The sequence below is a fragment of the Pelodiscus sinensis genome, chromosome 16, assembly GCF_052426305.1.
Source record: "Pelodiscus sinensis isolate ZL-2025 chromosome 16, ASM5242630v1, whole genome shotgun sequence".
In the NCBI taxonomy this organism is placed as follows: Eukaryota; Metazoa; Chordata; order Testudines; family Trionychidae; genus Pelodiscus; species Pelodiscus sinensis.
In genome coordinates this window covers 37982173-38004767 of record NC_143067.1, presented here as the reverse complement: position 1 = coordinate 38004767, position 22595 = coordinate 37982173, and the positions used below count along the sequence as shown (strand labels likewise).

At 45.2% G+C, this 22595-nt stretch overlaps 1 protein-coding gene across 2 annotated transcripts in view; it reads right to left on the bottom strand.

Moving 5' to 3' along the window:
- Nucleotides 1–22595, bottom strand: part of FGF18 (fibroblast growth factor 18) — a 110343-nt gene that overhangs the window by 17734 nt on the left and 70014 nt on the right. For both annotated transcript variants that reach the window (XM_075900148.2, XM_089769553.1), the window contains one exon: nt 16981–17087. In XM_075900148.2, the coding sequence (XP_075756263.1) occupies nt 16981–17087 (107 nt within the window). The remainder of the gene's footprint in view (nt 1–16980; nt 17088–22595) is intronic.

Genomic DNA, 22595 nt, shown 5'->3' with positions numbered 1-22595 from the left:
TCTCTGTATGCCAACATAATCGATCTAATGGAGTCTCTTGCTTCTCGGAGTAACCTGATTTACCTTCAAGGGCAAGGAAGTAATTTCTACCCAGACACATAGAACAGGACCTATTTGGCTAACTCTATTGAGGAGGTGGGGTTACTCTGCTTTCTTTGAAGCATCAGGTATTGCTTAAGACCACAGGTAGCACACTGGCTTCCGAGAACCAGCACTCAGGTCCGGCAAATCCCAGGGTTCATACTGAATAAACACAGAACTCGACTTTGTACCTGATAAAGGATCCCATTTACAGTAACACAATCCTATGTAGAAAAGGACAAATTACATCCTGCCATCCTAGTGACATCACGAGGACCTGAGTTTCTATCGGGGTTTAGCCTCAGCACAGACAATCGCTGAGTGTCTGCAAGAGAGATGCAGATCTGTGTGGTTCAGCGCAGAAGGCCGAAGAAGAGAAATAATCAAATCAGGTGTTGTTTTTTAAAAAGTAATGTCACAGCCAATCCAACCTGTCAATGACCAGGCTCTTTCTGTTGACATGGAGATGCATAGCAAATCCAAGGGCTTCACGCTTCATTGCCTTTCACAACAACCTAATGCCTTGCTTTGCATAACAAAATACAGCATAGGAAAATGCCTCCGACAGACCCTATTTTTAGCCGTATCGCCTGTGCTTTTGAGCTTAAAAGTAGCCTTCCAATTGCCTCACCGAGTGGGTTATTTTTGCAGTGGTTAGATGGTTCATTAAATTCCTCCCTTCTAAATTACTCTCTTGTAAGTGACCTTCACTTCACCTTCCAAGAACACTCCAGAGAGCCAAGCAGAAGCAGTCCATGAACGACGGTGAGGTTCACCACAACCCGCGTCTCATTAGCTGCCTCTTGGAGAAGGCGCTGGAGAAGTGGATTGCTCTGCCTATTTCCTGTAAGTTACACCTCGCCCAGTGTTAGTGAGTGTCACCTAACAGCTTCATTTGCATTTTGAGGGGGGAGGGTCAGAAAACCCAAAAGATGATCAAATTCAAATGCTATTTGAATTAAAGAGGAACCATTTCCCTTCACCCAAAGAGGGAAGAGGCCTTCAGAAAAAGCTTTTCAGAAGGGTACAACTCAGCTGCTACCTACAAAAAACATGAGGGGCCAGGAAGTCAGGGATTTTTACAGTGCAGCTCGCTACCTGGGTATATTAAGAGATTAAATTACTGTAAGCAGGATCTGAAGGAAGGAACGCAGCTTCCATTACAGCTAGCTAGAATGGGAGAGAAACCCTGGGTGTGTCTATGTAAATACAGTTTGCTCCTGCTTGGCTTGGCTTTGTTAGCTACCCAGCAGAGGGAGAGGTGGTTTGCTTATTGTAATCAACTTAATTTGAGACCCAACACCAGCTATGTGTGTATTACGTGCAGGGCGAGCTAAAATGTGGCTAGTGCTGTGGAGATACAGAAGAGTAGGACTGTGCTACATTAGTCCAAAGCAGAGGGCTCACAGTCAGCAGAAAGAACCTTGCTAAGCAGGAACTCTGCTTTCAGAGCTCTATGAGGGCACGTCTACACAGCAGGGCTAAACTCATAATAAACTAGGCAACTTGAGCTACACTAATTGCGTCGCTTAAGTCAAAATAGCTTATTTTGACTTTTGGCGCTGTCTACACAGCAATTATTTTGAGTATAGCGCTCTTCCTCCTACTTCCCTTACTCATACAATGAGAGTTACAGGAGTCGGCGTAAGCAGTCCTCCAGCTCGACATTATGTTGAAATAACTGCTTGTGTGTAGATACGGACTATGTTCTTTTGGAATAACACCACTGTGTAGACATAGCCTGAGAGGGTGAAGAAAGGTTATTCTGGTCAGGAAGCTGTGTAGCCTCCCTTGCTTAGACTGCGTACGTGCACACACACACACATGAGCTGAAATCATTTGAGACTGATGGGGAGATGTCACAGTCAAGAAGCGGATGGCAGAGAATCGTGACTGACAGCCAGCAAGGTAGTGGTACGAGCGGCCAGCAGGGCGGCAGCAGAGAGGTGTAATGAGTGACCAGCAAGGCGGCAGCAGTGAACAGGCGGATGACGAGTGACCAGAGTTCTGCGGATGCACCTCTGAACTCTGGATCTGCTCTGGCAAAGAGCAGCAAAGAGAAGAGTTGGGCATGTGAAGGGGACGTTTACAGTGCTGGACTTAAAAACCTGAGAGGAAAAGGAGATTGCCTAACTTACTGGGGGAGAGACTTGGATTCATAGTTTTGTTTATAACTCTGTGTGTAGCATTTTCCCAAATGAATGCCACGTTACTTCCCTCCCATTCATTAAAAGTTTCTTTTCTATGCTCAGCCTCTGTGCTTGTGAGTGGGGATGCACTGCCTCTCAGAGATGCCCGAGGTGGTGTGTGTATTTCCCAGGCGACTGGGCGGGGCTCAAGCCAGTTCCATGATGGATGGATGGAGAGGAACCCCTAGACAGTGAACCCAGACCTGGCTGTTGCTGGCTTCACCTGGCAGAAGGGTGACATGAACACCTCCAATGTTTTGAGACAAAACATTTTTCTCTTAAAAGGGTTTTCCGACGGCTTCCTATTGTGGATCAATAAAAGAGGCAGAGGTAAAGCAGTGATACTTTCAGAGTGTAACCTGCAAGTGAATTTCCACCCAGGGTAGGAAATGAACCCTGTTAAAAACTCTATTGGAGAACAATCCCGAGCTTACTGTGGAAGTTGCTTAGAAATTAGCCCAACAGACTAAAACAGAACACTGTGATCAGAACATCCCTTGCTCCTCAGCAGGCTGGAGACCAGCAACAGAATGAGACTGAGGAATCAATGGGTCAGGTTCTCAGCTGGGGTGAATTGGAATCACAGCTTACGCTCATTTATGACAGAGGATGTGACCTATTATGTCGCTAGCAGCAGCCTCCCCTGGTCTTGATCTTTCCTCTATCCAATGGGAATTTGATCATAGGGTTCAATGAGCGCAAGACCAGGCCTCAAGCAAACAGGTGTGCCCGCACGCAGAACACAAACAGTGTCTCTTGAGCAGGAAGATTGTGATGTATAGATCGCGCTAAAGAAGTTTGAACAGCATAGCAATGGCAGACAGAGAAAGAAGGAAAGACCAGCAGCTCTGAGCTTCCAAGCTAGGCTTTACAAACATCTCCCCACCTCTCCCTGGGTTCTGCTCCTCAACCCAAACCCATGCTTCAGCTTTGCAAGAGTTCTCTCCAGGGACGGCTCTATGTGGTACCATTAAACAGTGCCCCTTTGCCCGACAATAGCCCAGGGAAGGAGTGGCGGAGGACAGGTTCTTGGAGAAGTGATTTTATAATGTTCAGCAACACACAAATAAAATAGTTTTAAAGCAAGTTTTAAACTAAGGACCTGTCGACTAACACGGTAAATTCAGAAACTGACCGTCTATACCTGAGGTTGGCTATTGCCCATTAAATCATAGAATAGAATCAAAGAACTATAGAGCTGGAAGAGACCTCAGGAGGCCATCAAGTCCAGCCCCCTGCTCTAGGCAGGACCAATCCCAACCAAATCAACCCAGCCAGGGCTTTGACAAGCCAAGACTTAAACACCTCTAGGGATGGAGACTCCACTACTTCCCTAGGTAACCCACCCCAGTGCTTCATCACCCCCCTAGTGAAATAGTTTTTCCTAATATCCAACCTGGACCTCTCCCACCACAACTTGAGACCATTGCTCCTTGTTCTGCCATCCGTCACTACTGAGAACAGCCTCTCTCCATCCTCTTTGGAACCTCCCTTCGGGAAGTTGAAGGCTGCTCTCAAAACCCCCCTAACTCTTCTCTTCTGCAGACTAAACAGACCCAACTCCCTCAGTCTCTCCTCATAGGTCATATGCTTGCCTATAGCTTCATTAACACCTGAATGGCTCTTTCACAGGCTCAGTGTTCTACTAATAGGTCTGGCGGGCCTTGTCACTGTTAAGTTAACTACATCCTCTCTGGAGGAAGCAGAGCCACAGACCAGGGGCACGAAGAGCAGTGGGTGGCCATTAAGACCCAGTGGTGCCCCAAATTTTCAGGTGCTCTATGCCACTGCATATTCTGCGCATGGGTAAGAATGATCCTGGCTCTCTCGTTCTTTTCCTCTCTTTCTGACCTATTAATATTCCTATTAGTTTCTGTTTCCTATTTAGCACTTTTTCTACCTGGTTAAAGATCATCTAAAACTTGCACCATGGGCTAGATCCAACTCCCAGCAAAGTTTACTGGAGTCTTTCTTATGACTTCCAAGGGATCTGGATTGAACCCTGAGCAACTTGCGTAATTCGCACTGCTTGGTGGCTGGCTGTACCGCTCTTGCTTTGGAAAGTGGAGTTGATAACCACGGCTTACGGACATGTTACCTTCTTATCTGAGCTGATCTATGTCACTTCTCATTCCAATGCAGTTGTTTTAAAAAACAGAGTAAATGGCTGTTAATAGGATTGTTTAGCTCTAGCTCAGAGTGAAACTTCAGTTTAAAAAGAGAACATAAGAACGGCCAGACTGGCTCAGGCCAAAGGTCCATCTAGCCCAGTGTCCAACAGTGGCCAATGTCAGGTGCCCCAGAGGAAACAAACAGAACAGGGAATCATCCAGTGATCCCTCCCCTGTTATTCATTCCCAACTTCTGACAAACAGAGGCGAGGGACACCATTTTTACCCATCCTGGCTAATAGATATTGAACCTATCCTCCATGAATTTATCTAGTTCTTTCTTGAACCCTGTTAAAGTCCTGGCCTTCACAACATCCTCTGACAAGGAGTTCCACAGATTAACTGTACGTTGTGCGAAGACATACCTCCTTTTGTTTGTTTTAAACCTGCTACCTATTCATGTCATTTGGTGACCCTTCTAGTTCTTGTGTTATGGGAACAATGAAATAACTTTTCCTTATTTACTTTCTCCATACCTGTCATGATTTTATAGGCCTCTATCATATCCCCCCTTAGTCTCCTCCTTTCTCAGCTGAAAAGTTCCAGTTGTATTCGTCTCTCCTCATATGACAGCTGTTCCAAACCCCTAATCATTTTTGTTGCCTTTTTCTGACCCTTTTCCAATGCCAATATATCTTTTTTGAGATGAGGCAACCACATCTGTAGGCAGTATTCAAGATGTGAGCATCCCATGGATTTATACAGGGGTAGTAAGATATTCTCTGTCTTATTCTCTATCCCTTTTTAATGATTCCTAACATTTAGTTGGCTTATTTGACTGCCACTGCACATGGAGTGGCTGTTTTCAGAGAAAAGCATTTGGGTACCAGGACTCTAGTACTTAGAGCCTGCCACCATAGTGACGATTGAACATCCTAGAACAGGCAGAGACTTTGATATGCACTAAAACAAGATGCAATCTGTAGACCATTGAGCTGCTGCTGTTATTGCAAATCAGCCCCACAGGATGAGTTCTCACTGATATCACAGAAAGTACCATTCACAGAACCTACAGCACACGAGCCACCCAAAATATGGGACCCCAAGGAAAATTTTGCCCATAGAAAAACCTGCCCTCAGTCAGCCCAGGAATAGCTGTATGAACTTTGAAGGCAGTATAAACTGAATGGAATGTAAAGCAGCCTTGCTCAGCTCTGAAAGATTTACAGTCTTGTTCAACATGTCGAGCGCACAGTGTCAAACGCTGGACGCATTCTGCCTGGCAAAGTCGCCAACTGCGAATCCAAGTGCAGCAGGGAAGGGAGGCGGTTAGATAGGCTTTGTAACTTCCTCATGAAATCTGTGCCCACCAGAAGGAACAGTTCAAATGTGCGCACAGAGTACATCCTCCGAACAGCGCAGAGTAAATGATCCCCGGATCGGTGAAGGAGTGTGAGAACACACCAGCAAATCCAGCATGCGAGGGCTTGGCTGCTCCCTTTGCAATCCATGGCGTGATTGTTACAAATTGTCCGCCAGCCTGGGCCAGCAGGGGCTTGGCACCAATTGGTTTAAATGAGAGTCAGAGATATTCATCCCAAGGCAGATGAATTAAGGCAACTTTGAGCTGCCTGTTGTCAGAATGTCCATTTATTATGCAGAATAGCAAGATTTCTCCATCCCCTCTGACTTGAGCCATTACTGAGATTGCTGTAGGTGACTGAATGCCTGAAAAGATCAGAGATTGTGGCAGTTGGATCCCAATCCAGATTGTTCAGGGATCAGGGGTGCGTGGATTCAAGGATGCAGTTCAGCCTACACTAGAGAGGAGGCAGCTATGAAGTTCATAGTGTTGCCAGGTCTCATGATTTTAATCACAAGCTTCTGGAATCAAGCAACAGCATGGAAATCTTTGCTTTTATTTTGACACCCCCCCCCCAAAAAAAAGAGTGCATTTCTTGCCTGCATGGCTGCAGAAGAAAGCCTGAAAACGTGACTGGAGTAAGAGGATAAAGAAAATAAAACAAGTGTTTATTGTTCAAATCTCAGCATTTTAACACTAATCTCATGGCTTTGAGAGGCCAGATTGATGATCTTTGAAGACTCGTGGTTGGCAATATTGTTCTTGAGTTCCAGGTCCAAAATTCCGCAGTGTTCAAGGGCATTTACACCCAGGTTTTCTGTTTGCAGTGTTAAGAAAGACAACTAAACCAGGAAAGGAAGAGAAGTGTAAAGATCAAGTGTAGAAAGGAAAGGAGGAGGGAGCGGAGCCAGGGCCAGCTCACTTAAAGAACAAATCGCACTGGATACGATGAATCACACTGCTGTTCACAAAAGGCCCCGACTGAAACTGACCAAAAACAAAAACAAAAAACCAGCATGGCCCCTTTAAGAAACACCTTCGAGGCTTTTTTGGCCCTAACAGGCTGCCAGCAGCCGCCTGCCACCTTGCTTCCCTGCATGGGGCCGGACAGCTCTCCTGAGGAACCCAGTAAGCACTAGGGTTGCCAGGCTGCCTCCCTATTGAGCCAGACAGCCTGGGATTTTTGCCACCTGACCAGGAAAAAATCAGAAAGTGCAGGACATTTTAGGTGTCCGGTATTTTCTGAATTTTTTTACCAGACAGGAGGCGAAAATACTGAACTGCCCAGTTCAATATCAGACTCCTGGCAACCTGACTGTGGCAGTGTTTTTATGGAATCTGTGCTTCGTGAGTAGGTTTTCCCAAGGAAGGCCCACCTCTGCTCCCAAAGAAATCCCAGAGAAGTAAAACTCGCATTGATGCAGCTAGGCCAGTGCTAAGTGCTTTTGAAAACTCTCCTCCTCTCCAATATTTCTCACCAGATAGTCCTGGTCTTTTAAAATTTTCTTTTTTCCTGTCCAGAGGTTTTCCCACCCTGCCTGGAGAATTCCACTGAACAACACTGAGCTCTTGTGAAAGAAGAAACCTCTTTCCCTGTAAACCAGGAGGCATTTTAAAGGGCCAGGCCTACATTTGTGGACAATAACAAACACTGACAATAGCAAGCATCACCATCACATGACCTAACCCTACACAGCACCCTAAACTCTAAATACACAGCACCCTAAACTCGAAATACACAGCACCCTAAACTCGAAATAAGATATGCAATTTGTGCTACGCAAATTGCGTATCTTATATCAAATCTATTTCAAAATCGTTTATTTTGAAATTTGGTGCATCTACACAGCACCAAATTTCGAAACAACGCACTATTTCTAGAATCCCTTAACCCTCCTGCAGTGAAGTTTACTGGGATGGCAAAATAGCGCACCCGTTATTTCGAAAAATATTTTGAAATAACAGGCGGCTTGTATAGACGTGCCCATAAGCAACAATGTCAGGAGCTCATACACCTGCACATCCACTAATGTGATATATGTTATCAAGTGCCAGCAATGCCCCTCTGCCGTGGATATCGGCCAAACCGGACAGTCTCTACACCAAAGGATAAATGGACACAAATCAGACATCAGGAAAGATAACACACAAAAACCTGTAGGGGAACATTTTCACCTGCCTGGACATGTGGATTTAAAAGTAGCCATTCTTCTACAAAGGAATTGATCCACCCAAATACACAGAGAGAGAGCGCTGAACTGGAATTCATCTACATATTTTTTACCCTGGGCTTGAATAAAGACATTAACTGGTTAACGCACAACAAAGCCAATTTCCCCTGCAATTGACATGGGCATTTTCACATCAAAAGCTATGAATGAGACACAACCAGCCCACTTATTTAGCTTGATTAACACCAGTCCTACAATTGACCGGTACTAGCTTGGATTCTTTTATTGCCACTCCAACCCATCTGATGAAATGGGTCTTACCCATGAAAGCTCATGATCCTCTATATTTTTGTTACCTCCAAAGGTGCCACAGTGTTGTTTGTTTAAAACAACAAACACTTTCACTGTCAGATGCTGTTGGGCTTATTTTTTCCCCCCAATCTTCCCACTTTAAGACACATGTGCTTCGAGAACCCGCCCCCACCCCGTATTCTAAAGCTGTAATGTAAACAACCCCAAATTATTACTTTCCCCTAAAGACCACTGCTGGCAGGAGGCAGCAATAAAGCTCTGCCAAAACAGTCTTTGGCATCTCGCACCAGTTTGCAAAAACACAGAGATCCTTACTATACAGTATTAGCAACACACTGGTAACATTAAGTAGAACGGTTTGGGGGGGGGAATGGTACATTTCTTACACCCACATAACAAACTTCTTTTGCCTACATGGCTGTGTGGGTCTCTGATCTCAATAGCTGTAGAGGCAAAAGCCCCTAGTACAGACATAGATCAGATGTGGCTTTGCTAGTATTGCTTATTTTGCTCAGGGGTCTGAAATAAGGTACACTAGCAAGATGTCTGGTCTGCAGCTATAAGTGGCACCTGCATTAGGAAACTTTGACAGGACAATCTACCAGTAAAGTTACACTCGCAAAGCCTTCCTAGTGTAAGCCTAGATGCAGTGTATAACTTTGCTTCATCTGTTTTCATTGCAGAGTGAGTTTACGCTCAGACCCTTCAAGTGGGTGCATTTTATACTCAATAGGAATAGGGAGTAGAAGGTGGAAATAGTCCATAAAGGATACAGAAAGGGGAAGAAAAGAAACCCCTTAAAATTCCAATCTTATCTCAAGAAAAATTGAAAATATTAAGGTGATTCCCTGGGGAGTTTGCATTTCAAGTCCTTGTGGTTTTTAAAAGAAAACTCAGAGAGACAGGGTAAAAGTTAGAGTGGTACTTTGGCGTACTGTGCAATACGGCTACGTTGCACCTTATTATATTTTGTGTTCTTAATAAATAGCTGAGTTACCACAATTGGTCTGAGATTTTGTTAGGACGCGACCTTACATTTTCCTTTTAGCCCACCAAGCCACACTCGCAGAAAGGTGCCAAATCCTGAGGTGTCGATTCACTCCTTACTCAGGCAGAATACCTACTGGGCCAAATTCTGAAGCCTTTCACAGCTTTTGTCTGCGGGTGTTAGACGGAGGAAAACCTGAGTAAGAACCTAAAGATTTACCTCAAAGGAGTTTTGCCAGAGTACAATTTTAAGAGCTACAGAGCTGGTCCTACATGTCTTATATCTTCTTGCCCTATTAGGGCACGTCTAAACTACTCTCCTCTTTCGAAAGAGGAATGTAAATGAAGCCAATCGAAAATTCAAATGAAGCGCAGATTTACAAATCTTGTGCTTCATTTGCATAATCGCTGGAGCGTGCTTTTTTGAAAAAGGGGTTTTCGAAAAAGAAACCACAGTCTAGACGGGGTTCTTTCGGAAAAAAACAACCCTTTTTCGAAAGAACCGATACACCTGAAAAAAATGAAGTGTATGGGTTCTTTCAAAAAAAGGGGGGGAGAGTTTCAAAAGAACCTTATCAAGACTGCGGTTTCTTTTTCAAAAGGCGCTCAAGCGATTATGCAAATGAAGGGCAAGATTTGTAAATCTGCGCTTCACTTACATTCTTCTCTCGAACGAGGAATGTAGTTTAGACGTAGCCTTAGGGTATCTCTACACTACACACTTTTTCCAGAAAAATGGCCGTTTTTTGAAAAAAAAAAATTCAATTATGTCCACACTGCAATCGCGTTCTTCCAAAAGAAAATCAAAAAAACAGAGGGGTTTTCTGACATTGGTAATCCTCATTCTATGAGGAAGAAGCCTTTTTCCAAAAGAGCTCTTTCGCAAAAAGGTGTGTGTGGACGGGGAAGAGGGAGTTCTTTCGAAAGAAGAGGAAAAGAGGAAAAAGCACAGGTGCCCTGGTGGCGCTCTGTCCATAGTAATCGCAGCTGAAATGCGAGATAGCGTTCATTCAGCGTGGACACTATCTTTCGAAAAAGCAGATCCCTTTTTTGATGAGCTTCTGCAGAGTGGACGCTTTCTTTTGGAAGAAGTTTTTCTGGAAGATCTTGTCCGAAAAAGCTTCTTCCGAAAGAAGCCTACAATCTAGACACAGCCTTACTGAAACAAGTGAACCATCTACCAGCAAGAGTTGCAAGGAAGATCTGGATGCACTGACGTTTTGAATCAGCTTGGAAAAGAAACGATGTGGCTTTTCCTACTCCCAATTTCCAGGCACTCCCTGCCAATTTATTTTGATGGTGGTTGACATCAGTGATCAAAGCATCTTCCTTCTAGCCAGGCATCTAAGCAATCCCCATACTTATTAGATTTTCACTGCTGAGCCACAGCCTAGTATTATCCAGCGGGCACTTCCTACCCATCTGTCCAATGGCCATAACGAAACCAGGGCCGCTGGATAACACATAGAAAACTATCACACAGGGGTACAGCAGAGAAATCAGCAACTGGTGGTATCCACATTGTTTTGTCTCCTCGAGATATGTCTACCCGCAATGGACTCCCATGACTGGCCCATGCCATCTGACCGGAGCTGAAGCAGCTGGGCTAAGAAACGGTTTATCTGTGGTGTCGACGTTTGAGCTCAGGCACCCTCAGAAACGGGGCCAGCTCCCTCCAGCCTGACACACGGGGAGATGTACATTATCCCTATGGTATCATTTCCCTCTACTTGGCGTGCTAGAGCAGTGGGACCACTTGTGTGGTCATGAGCTGGCTCTGCCCCGGAAGGGGCGGGGCTTAGGGCAGAAGGGGCGGGGCTAGGGACCAGCCTCCTCCCCAGAGTTGTCTATGGCCGGAGGCTTTTGAATGAAAAACACAGCAACGGGCTCATGGCTCCCAGCCCTGCCGCTACCGTGTTGCCTGGCAGCTCCCCTGGTTGCGGCAGCTATTTAAAGGGCTCGTGGCTTCGGCCCCCACTGGGGTAGCGCTGTGACCAGGGGCCAGTTCAATAGGATCCTGCTGCCTGAGCCATGGCCTGGAAATGTGGTGGCATGGGCAGCAGGAGATAGAGTGGCCAGATGCCGTCGGCGGGCTGGATCAAAGTGTCAGGTGGGCAGGATCCAGTCCTCGGGCCGCATCTTGCCCAGCCCTGTGCGAGGATCAGCCAGGAGCTTTCTGTGTCGGGAGGCAGACCCAGCAAGGAAGGAGGAACAAATATCACACAGGCATCATGTGCTAAGCTCCTCCTCCATCCCCTTCCTCCCCGCCCCCAAATGTACCTTAAAGGACATCCAGAGGGCCTGACCCCTGCCCTTCCTCTTTCTCTCAGGGCTGGTGCCTTCTCCACAGGGTCTTCCTTGCGTGGCCTCCCTCCTATTTTGTAGCTTTGGGGGGGCCTCCAGGTGATGGTCATTGGTCACTGTTTCTGCCCTCGATCGAGCCACAAAACTCTCCGATAAAGAAGAAAGTGGCCTGGCCACACTTCTATAGGGCAGACAGAGCAGAGAAACGTTCCTATTCCACATACCAGGCTGCTCACCTCGGGGCAAGGGCAGACATAATTGTGAAGGTGGTTGCTAGAGAACCACTGAAAATTCCCTAGCAACAGTGCACTAAGAATTACAGGATGCTCTCAGCCCCTGTCAGAGTGTAGCAGCCACTGCAGCATGAGCAGCTGCCCGATGGGAGATCTCCCCCCACTCTGGAGACCCTTGCAGACTTGGGAGTGGTGAGCAAAGTGGTTTTCCTCTTACATCTCCCCAAAAGCTGTAAAATGGGTACAAGGGCTTCCCAACGCCGCAAAGAACACAGGGTACGGCCTCTGTCCCAGAGAGGAACTGGAAGGAGGAAGTCAAATCACCATCTTCAAAATGACACCTAGCATTGGGCAGGAATGGAGGGAGGAATCAGTTGAGGGAAGGGGCAGGTGGGAAGGGAGAAGGAACTGGAGGCCTTACGGTGGTGCAGATGGAATCAGCCCAGATCCACATACCGCACATTGGACCCAGGCCAGCATTCATGGGAGACCCTAGAACATGACCCCACCCTATCTGTGGCTTCCAGGAGATGCACTGCCCAAGTGACCAATCCTGCCCCCACGGTGACATCCAGCTGGCTAACCAAACCCTTGGGCCCTGCCAACCATGGACCACAGCATGGACCTCCTCCTGGGAGAGCAACAGGGAAACCTTACCGGTTCCCAAATTCTACAGAGCACCTCATTCTGCACAGGAAGCAGCCTGTGCAGCAAGCTTGTGGCGCCTGGCACGAGGAGCCTTGTCGGCAACGCTCACTTTGAAATGAAAAAAAAATCACCTTGTACCACTAGGCATGTTGGCAGAGTGGAGAACCCACAGCCATTGGCTTGCACGACTGCAGGGAAGGTTCTGTAGCCCTCACTGCACACAGAGCATTACCTAGCACTGAAATTGCCAAGTCCCTTTCCAACATGGTCTCCTAGGCTATGTCTACACTTCACTCCAAACTCGAAATAAGCTATGCAATTTGCGCTACGAAAATTGCATAGCTTATTTCGAGTTTATTTCGAAATAGGCTATTTCAAAATGTGGTGCATCTACATAGCACCAAATTTCGAAAAAAAGTGCTATTTTGAGACATCCCTTAACCCTCGTGGAATGAGGGTTACCGGGATGCCGAAATAGCATGTCCGTTATTTTGAAAAATATTTCGAAATAATGGGTGGCTTGTGAAGACACGAGGTAGCTATTTTGGGACACCTCTGGTATCCCAAAATAACTGACGTGTAGACATACCCCTAGCTCACCTACACGATATGTCTTGTCAGCCCCATTGCCAAAGCAAATGGAAAGTGACTTTGAGAGTCACTGGATGTGTAATTTCTGGCTCGAGAAAACATATCGAGCTCACGAGAGGGGATAGCAGCCCCCAAGATGGTCCTCTCTGAAAACCTGGGCAAGTATTTGGAGCTGCCAATCAGCCCGCCACTATCATTGCCAGGGCTACATGGGTATTTTAAGCTAATCAGAGCTAACCTGGGTCTATCTCTATTACATCTCCCGCTCCAGGGTGGACACACTCACTGCCCGAGCTGGTGTTCGAATCCAGGAGATCCTGTATCCATGCCACCAGACCACCATTCCCTGGTGTGTAGATGTATCCTGAGTTGTCTAAGTGCCACTACATGGGACAGTGAACCATACCTAGTAGGCACATGGGTTGCATACACAGTGGTGAGAGAGAAAACTTAATTGGAGCAAGTCATGGATATTATCCATTGGTGATCATCCTGTCTGGAACATACTAGAAACCAGGTATATCAAACGTGGAAACTCCAACACTAGGAGAGAGGACTAAAATTAGCTAATTAGAGAACTGGAGCTGAAACTCTCTCAGCCTTCATTTGTACAGTCCAGAACATTAAATCTTTCGCACAGAGTGCTTTTCTCCCACCTGTGGGTCAAAAGTCTGAGTGAAATGAGCACTAACAAAAAGAAATAGAAAACAAAGTTTTAAACAAAACTAACAATTCCCTTCCCCCTCAATTGCTCAGTTTTCAGTCTCTCTCCTGGTGATGTCATAATCCCACTTAGCTCATCAGCCAGCCACAGAAATCGCTAGTAAAACCAGGGAAATTAGACATGCTGTTTCTAAGGTAAAATAAACAAATGAATAAAGCAGAAAGCTGCTGCTTGAAACAAACCATCCAACCAATAAAAACCCGATCAGGCCTTCTTTGCACAACATCAAGCAGCATGCAGGATCCAATTTGCTTTTCTGCTGTAACAGGAAAACAGGCGTTCCCTGTCCTACACCTGTCTAGTCTTGAGTTTTCAGACATTGAGGTCTGTGACGATTTGTGAGCCTGCAGGTTGAACAGGAGGATGAGTGCCAGAGCTCCTGAGTTCTAATCTTGGCTCTACCACTGATTCCCTCTCTGACCTTGGATATGTCACTTAAACACTCTCTGCCTTAATTTCTCCATCTGGGACAACTCATAAGCAGCCTGCCGTGATGACAGCTCTAGAACCCTGCTTGAGACCTTTGCTGGGAAGTTGCAACATGCAACTAACCAGGCAGGGAGAGCAATGCTGCAAGCACCAGATTTGGAGCTGCTGAGAAAACGCCGCTGGAAGCCTTGACTCAGAAGAACTGGCACAGATATAAATGTGTCGCTGACAGAGAAAAACGAAGGCTGCTCTTTTGAACCTGGAGGATTAATCTGTTTGCCTGCAACATAACCAGCTCCAAGGTAGGGAACAAGCCCAGTTTCTGAAACGGTCACTTTTGTCAGCCGTTCCAACTATGAATAACAGCAACCTGCTCCGATTTGTAATACCCTTTGTAGTGATTATGGGAAACAAAAAGGAACTAAATTCAAAGCAGGTTTTCAACTGGGGAGAATCCAAAAATGCTGACTGAGGAGGAGACAAAGCCAAATGGCATCTGTTGGTATTGTTACGGATTATGCAGTGTAAGGCAATAGGAAACGAGCGGAGAAAAAGAACCACTGTCGCCTCAAGTTTCCACTGTTGCCAGATGGACACGATGGGGAGACTGCAAAATGATCATCGTGCACATCATATTTCCCCCCAGAATATCCTGCGATATTTGCATTAGCCCAGGCACGAATTTCGATCTGATGTTTTCCTTGGGGGTTACTAGCTGTTTAGAGCATTCACTCAGAAAAGCACTCCCTCAAACGCTCACCACAGAAAGAGCTGAAACGATGATACTAATTAAAACCACACTCTCCGGTATCAAGATGACATGCTGTTATGTTCGTTTGTGCTGTTGAGAAGCTGTTAATATGGGCAACGCGTCTGGAACATTTGCCTTCCAAACAGAACGTTCGCGGCTCCCCCTTGCCCGGGCGGCCTGGTTTGTGAACTCGTCAGCATTCTGAGTCTGTCCTGGCGTGGGGCAGGAAGGCCCGGACGTGATGTTTATTGTTTTAACACGAGCGGCTTGCCAGCCTCACGTCCCCAAAAGCACATCGAGAGACACTGAAGCCTCACGTTACGTGAAGAGGACAAGCTAAGTAAGCATCCTGGCTCACGCCCCATGAGCTAAGTTGGGAGATGGATCCTAGAGGACTTTGGCCTAAATTTTCTAAAGTGGCATCTAATAAGCCTGCTTCTGGGGACCTGGCTTAAGCCTCCTAAAACTCATTTGTCACTGCCCTTCCCTTCGTGTGGTCATTTGTACCAGCATAGACATGGCAGAAGCAGAACGGTGGCATTTCATAGTCACTTTGCACTGTTGATCTACCTTGCATACATACAGTCCTTCAACTCCTCACAACGGTTAATGTATTTATCGCCACAACACACACACACACACACACACGCGCGCGCGCGCGCAGGGTAGTGGTGTTGTCCCTGTCATACAGATGGGGGAACTGAGACACAGCGAGGCAAAGGGACAGATTTTAAATATACAGAGGGACAACTAGTAGGATTTTCCAAAACACCGAGGTGCCAAACTCCCATTGGCCCTGGAAGTTAGGCACTTAGACATATCTAAAGATCCCACTAACCACCTACCTTTAGGGGATTACATACCTGAAAAATTAGGCCTCCCAGTCACTTATCCAAGATGACACAGTACGGCTGTGGCAGAGCCAGGAATTAAATGTGGTTCTGCTAAAAACTCAGGCAAGGGCCTGAATCACTGAATGCTCCTCCCTCTCCAGGTGCAGGACAATGATGAATCTGGCATCTAGGCCTGATTTTCCAAGGTGTCGAGCATTGGTTAATGGAATCCCAGTGCTCAGCTCTTCAGAAAATCAGGTTGTCCGTATCTTAGGTTGGGTAGCCAACATTAATGGCTTAGTCTCGAAAGTAATCTTTACTTGCATGAGTAAAGGTGCAGGAGAGCACCCTTTCAAAAGTCAATCCTCCCCCCCCCCCCAAAGTGTCACTTACAGGACCACCGTTGTACATAACATCTCACCAGCGTGGCCATGACACCTGGTTTCTATTTGGGAATGTGACTTTTGGGGCTCCGCCTTTTCAAAGCAAAACACTCAGCTTCCCTTTTCTCTCTGCCACCGGGATAGCTGGGATTTTAATTCACGTGATACACAGGGTGGGCGCCTGGTGATATTTAACTTTGACAGCCTCCTGCCCAATTATTCAACTTTGGATTCACTAGCCATCCAAAGGAGCCATGTCAGCTACAAAAACAAGTGAATGCATTTAAAAAAATGACTTCAGCAAAGAAGTTAAACTACACGGGAAAATATGTTTAATTTGTTACATGCTTCTATTGTGCTCGGATCCAAAGTAATAAAATATTCCTGTAATGTTAGAACCGTGAGGCCCGGCCCTAATAGGATGTTCAGATTCCAATATTAGCTTTGCTACAGTATATTCTGACTCTTGTTATTAAAACCGGCATTATACTGCTAACCTCCTGAATATGTTCCTAACTTTTTTTTTTTTTTTACCACCAAGGTAAAAGAGATTTATATCATGTAATGCGAGTGCTCAATTGTTTTTGAGATGCACACATCTTTTGTCAATCTAGGCAACTGTAAAATAGAAACCTGTGCATACCCAAGGCATCAGTAATAAAATCCTAGTGGTTGGCTGAGATTGTTTTTTTTTTTTATTGTGGGGGAAGGGTTGGTAAAGGGATGGACTGCTTTAAAAATTCCACATTCCCCCAAGTCCTGCTTTTCATTTGGGGCTGACAAGCAAAGTTCGGAACACATCATTACGCCTTCGCAGTCACTGCTCAAGGTAATGCTCATGTTACAAATGAATTAATAGGAAACACTTACCTTCCCCACTAGCTTGCCTTTCCTGTTCATGCAAAGGTAAAAGTCTGTCTCTTTCCCTTTGATCCGGACTTGACTGCCAAATGTGTCTGTTTCCACTAGAAGCTGGGCTTGTAAAAGGAAGAAGAAAAAAAAAGCATTTACCAGCACAGTCAGACCAAGTCTTGGAGTGGATGAGGTAAGTCAAGAAGGTCTCCTATGTTCACCTGAATCACTGAGTGAAGACACAGTCTATATGGGAAAAACATACACCCAACCACCCAACCCCCACAACTTCCCATAGGTTGCTGAATTCACACAGGAATAAATTTAAAACACTATTGACGTCAATTGATTACTCCAGATTTAAACCAGAGTAACTGAGAATTTACACACACATGCCCACACACTTTTACTATTCAGATTAACACAGCTATATTATTAGCACAGAGAGACAACATATGCAGGGAGGGGAGTTCCCCCATCAAAACATCATGTGAATTATGTTCTCAGGAACGGTGCCATTTTCAGCAAAGTGAAAACTAAATTCTTCACCACAGTCCAAGGTGTGGTGTACCAGCCATAACTGAGACAGAGAAAAGGCCCTTGGTTTTCATGGCCCCTTCAGTCTTCGGCAATTTCACTGAGGCCGTGTCTTCACTAGAGGGAAGACTGATAATGCCACAATTGATCTTCTGGAGTTTGATTTAGTGGGTCTAGTAAAGATCCACTAAATCAAACTCAGAGGGTGCCCCCATCAGTGGCTGGTACTCTTGCTTCTGTGAGGAGTAAGGGAAGCTGATGGGAGCATTTTGCTCCTGTTGGCCTTTCACTGTGGGGACATCAGGGAAATGCAAATTAAGCTACATCAACTCCAGCTATGTAAGTAATGTACGTATCTTAATTCGACTTTCCCCTTTAGTGTAGACCTGGCCTGAGACTGACAACAGGGAACAGATTATAGTACCCATTGTTTTGGTGCCTATTTTGATGAGGACGCCTTCTTTTTAAAAATCTTGTATGCATCCCCAACAACTACCACTGTGGCAATCCCATGGGGCACCTGTTCTTATTGGCATAAATGTCACTCTGGATAGGATTTCACCAAGGCTGCAGTTCCCAATTTCTGTTTTGGTACTACTGCATTCTGGGAACATGCACCCCTCTAAACCTGCCTGTGTCAGGGAGGCCATGTAATGCCTTACCCAGCCAGCATGTTCACAGTGGCGGAGTTTAGTTTCCATGGCCCTGCGGTGGAAGACGGTTTTCTTCTCTATACTTTCCTAAGTTAATATGCCACTTGCCATGTCATAAACTTGTCAGAGATGGGCCAAAATTGGCACCCAGGTCTACAACCTATCCTACTGCAATGCGGAGGCATTTGGATTCAGAATTTCATTTTGCCTCATTAGAGTTAGGAAGCAGCTGCAACATTCACATCAGGACCAAGGTTGAAACCAAAACAGCCTCCTAGAAAATCTGGGGTATTCAGATCTGGTTGGCCAGGCGCATCTCTCTAGAGTTCAGAACAGAAAGCAGACGTGTCAACTGACAGAAATATAATCTGAGAAGGTTTAAATGTCAGTGCATAGAAATCCGGACCCTGTCCTGGAAATCTGTACCCAAAATACAGCTTTGGCCAAACATCGGAGAATATTAGATCTGTGCAACAGAAAGCCACATTCTTTTTGACCTTCATATTTCAGAACTTTAAAACCCTCTCAGAGCAAATATGTTCAGTGTAAGGATTTACCAGGGGGATAGAAATACGAGTTTGTTTCATTTAAGCACATTAATATTTTTCCCACTTGTAAAGTCAGAATTTGGCTTTTTCTAGCAGTGCAAATCTCACAAAATTTTAACCCTCAATGAAGCTTTTCTTCTGCAGCTCAGAGAAAGATGTGCCTTTTGGTAGTTTCATTCTTACAATTACCAAGCGTTCAACAGATGTTTACATTGGTTTGGAGTCTTCATTTGTTAAAAGGGAATCTTGTGAAATTAAACCTTTATCAAGGGAGAGATAAATAATTGTTTACGTGTCTAACAACAGATGGATTTAAACTAGATGTGTATTATACATATTTCAGTGACTAAGAAAGATACCAACTTATTTGATCGCTAAGGCTGGTGGGTCAACTTATTTGTGATTCTTTGGACCTGAGAGATTCTTTGGACCTGATTCTCTTACCTGAGAGTCTGGGCACCAAAGTAATGAAAGGCCCATCCCGTTTGGTCAGGGTGTGGCCAAGGAACCCAAAAATTGACTTTACAAAGACAAAACAAGAATAAAACGAGGACAAGAGTGCAGGTCAGGGTCAAAACGTGGAATCCAGAAGATGGCAGCAGGGTGGGAACACCAGCCAATGCCCACTGCTCCAAGAAGTCATTCAAGGAGTGAGTGGACTCCACTCAGAGGAACTCTGCCCAGATGTATGAACAGTTAAGGGACCAAAAAATAGTCTATATGGAAGTTTTGGAGACTGAAGTCTTCCATTTATCTATAGACCAAGTAGGTCATGGGCAATAGCAAGGCAAGTTACCTCACACTGACATCATGCCTGAACCTTCCTCCAGAAGCACTGCCTCTACGAGCTAAACAGTAATTCATTCTCCATGTCCATCTAGTTCTTGGCGCCTCTGTGAAAACTACTAAGTTGGATACGGATCATCAAGTAACAACTCCTGGTCACTTTGGTTCAAGAATTCAAAATGGCTACCTAACAATGAAAAGACTTCTTATCCTATGACCAGTTCCTTCGGCAACCTATTATTCCTCCGATGGCTTGAATTTTGCTGATGAGCAACCTGCACCTTTTAAATCCAACAGATTATTTCACTGGAGTAGAACACAGCCCTGAACGCCACGTAGGTTAGGAAAAAGGACACACACACGTCACCTTCAAACTACAACATGTATGAGTAATATCCAGGCTGATTTTAATTTGAAAAATATCACCTTCAAAAGATGCCGGTTCCCTGCTGTGAAAATTAAAACCATCTGGACAGAGTCATTTCCAATAATTAATCCAGCTCCCCTTTGACACAGCTACTAATTAAAATATGATACCCCCCTCTCTTTTTTTCCCCTCAAATAAAGAATTTAAATTAAGTTTAAAGATCTAGTAAAATAGTGTAACAGTTTTAGAAATAAATTGAACTTACCTTTCCTTCTACTCTCCATAGGCTGCAGAAAGTTATATCTGTGCCCTTGCCTCATCATGCACCAACACTAAAACAGAAACTGAGAGCTGCAGCCTTGATGGGAAAGCATCCAGAGTGGCATTTATATCAATAGGAACAGGCCCCAGACAAACCCTCCACTCCTAGGAGCAGTTATTTCAGCCAAGACTCAAAAATGGGTGCCTATACTTCGGCCCCTGAGTGTGTATTTAAAGGCCCTAAATCAGAGGCCAGATTTTCAAATGTGCTGTATGTTCAGTTGCGATACAAATTATCCCTTGGGAAGCTAACGGCGGATGGATTCACAGCTGTGATTCTTTCTCGTCTTTGAGTTTTTCCTTTTTTTGGATTATTTTTGGGGATCATGAAACACGTTGGATGGACATAACATAAGACCGGCCATACTGGGTCAGACCAAAGATCTATCTAGCCCCAGGCTATGTCTACGCTACAGTTTTTTTGGAAAAACGGCCTTTCCAAAAAAAACTCGCAGGGCAGCCACACCTCACGCACATTTTTGCACCAAAAAAATTGAAAGAACAGAGGGGTTTTTCCAGCGTAGGTATTGCTCATTCTAGGAGGAAGAACGCCTTTTCGCAAAAGAGCTCTTTCACAAAAAGGTGTGAGTGGATGGGGAAGAAGGGGGTTTTGCGCAAAAAGAGGAAAAGGCACAGGTGCCTGGTGGCCAGTCTGTGCATAGCAATTAGAGCTTACTTTCCAGAGCGCGTCCATGCAGTCTGGAGGCTCTCTTTCACAAAAGCGCATCAATTTTTCAATGCACTTTTGCAGTGCGGACATACTCTTGCACAAGATGTTTTTGCAGAAGATCTCTTCCGATAAAAGCTTCTTGCACAAGAAGCCTGCAATCTAGACGTATCCTGTCTTCCAACAGTGGCTAATGCCAGATGCCTCAGAGGGAGTAAACAGAACAGGGAATCATCCAGTCATCCCTCTCCTGTCATCCATTTCCAGCCTCTGACAAAAAGAGGCTAGGGACAACATTCCTACCCATCCAGGCTAATAAGTATTGATGGACCTACCCTCCATGAATGTATCTAGTTCTTTTTTGAACCCTGTTACAGTCCTGGTCTTCACAACATCCTCTGGCAAGGAGTTCCACAGAATGTCTGTAGGTTGTATGAAGAAATACATCTTTTGGTTAGTTTTAAACCTGCTACCTAATAATTCCAGTTGGGGACCCCTAGTTTTTATGTTATGGGAACAAGTAAATAATTTCCCCTTATTTGCTTAGGAAAACCCATTTGAGCTCTGTCCTGCTCCTACAGAAATCAGTGGGAGTTTTGCCTTCATGGGGACAAAGCACCAATAACTGCATGAACAATTTTTCCCCCGTGTGTTGTGTCCATGACTCTCTACAGGCACAAGGCCAAATCTTGTGCTCCGTTACAATTATGTAACCTGATGGACATCAGGAGGGCTACTTCCAATTTTCCAGGGCATAACCACGGACAGAATTTGGTGCTCCATCTCTAGAAGTCAAGAGGACAGTTCAGACTCTGTTGCCTATCCCTGCCATGAGCTCTCTGCTGACCAGCCACAACGGTGGTTTCTGTGACAGGGACATATATCCACCAGAACAAGGACTGATGTGACCAGCTCATTGCACGTAGACCAGACAAACAAGCAAGAGGCAGTAAAAATTCTCAGTCGCCATAATCATTACATGAAATGCTTGTATGCAAGTTTTCTTGAGTACCTCTTTAATAAAATGTCTGCATCTCCACAAACAGGTGGAGGTTATTTGTAGGGGAATTGTACCTAGATCTTCAGGGGAATTGGTAAGAGAAGATTGTAGGTTTGTCCCCTGCTAGCTAGCCAACCCTGCATGACATATTGCTTTGAACCCAATTAATCTCCAGGTGCGCTGTAGGGCGATGGCAATCTTTATATTACAAAGCACTGCACGCTGGTCCGTACATGAGGTATTATTGTTTAAATTCTTTGACAGTTAGCTATTCTGACAGAGTTTTTTTTTAAATTCTTTAGAGGGTAAATCTTCTGCTACATGCTTTTCTCTTATTGGCCCATTTAACCTAAACCTTCCTGAGAATTCCCACTGGAAGAAAGTGGAATTCCTCACATGTCTAGGTAAAAAGGAGAAAGACAGAGAAAGAGAGAGCCTATCTTCCAGCTAAAAAAACATTAAGTCAGGGAGATATTTAAAGGAAGTAGAAAATATGCCATCTTGTCTTTTCCCTTTTTCCTGTGAGTAGGAGGATGGGCGTGAGAAAGGTAGAAATGAGATTGGAAGGGCAACGTAAAGGCTTGGCTTGCCTATACCATATCATCCTAAATTCTGTCCAGTTTCACTGAGAGAAGGCAAAGGCGATACAGATACATTTAGCCATATTGAGGGACAAGGTTGGTTGGGGCAGAAATTGCGAGCTCAGCTTCTTGCAAATATGCTTCTCATTAAGCTCTCGTTGTAGGCCCCTACA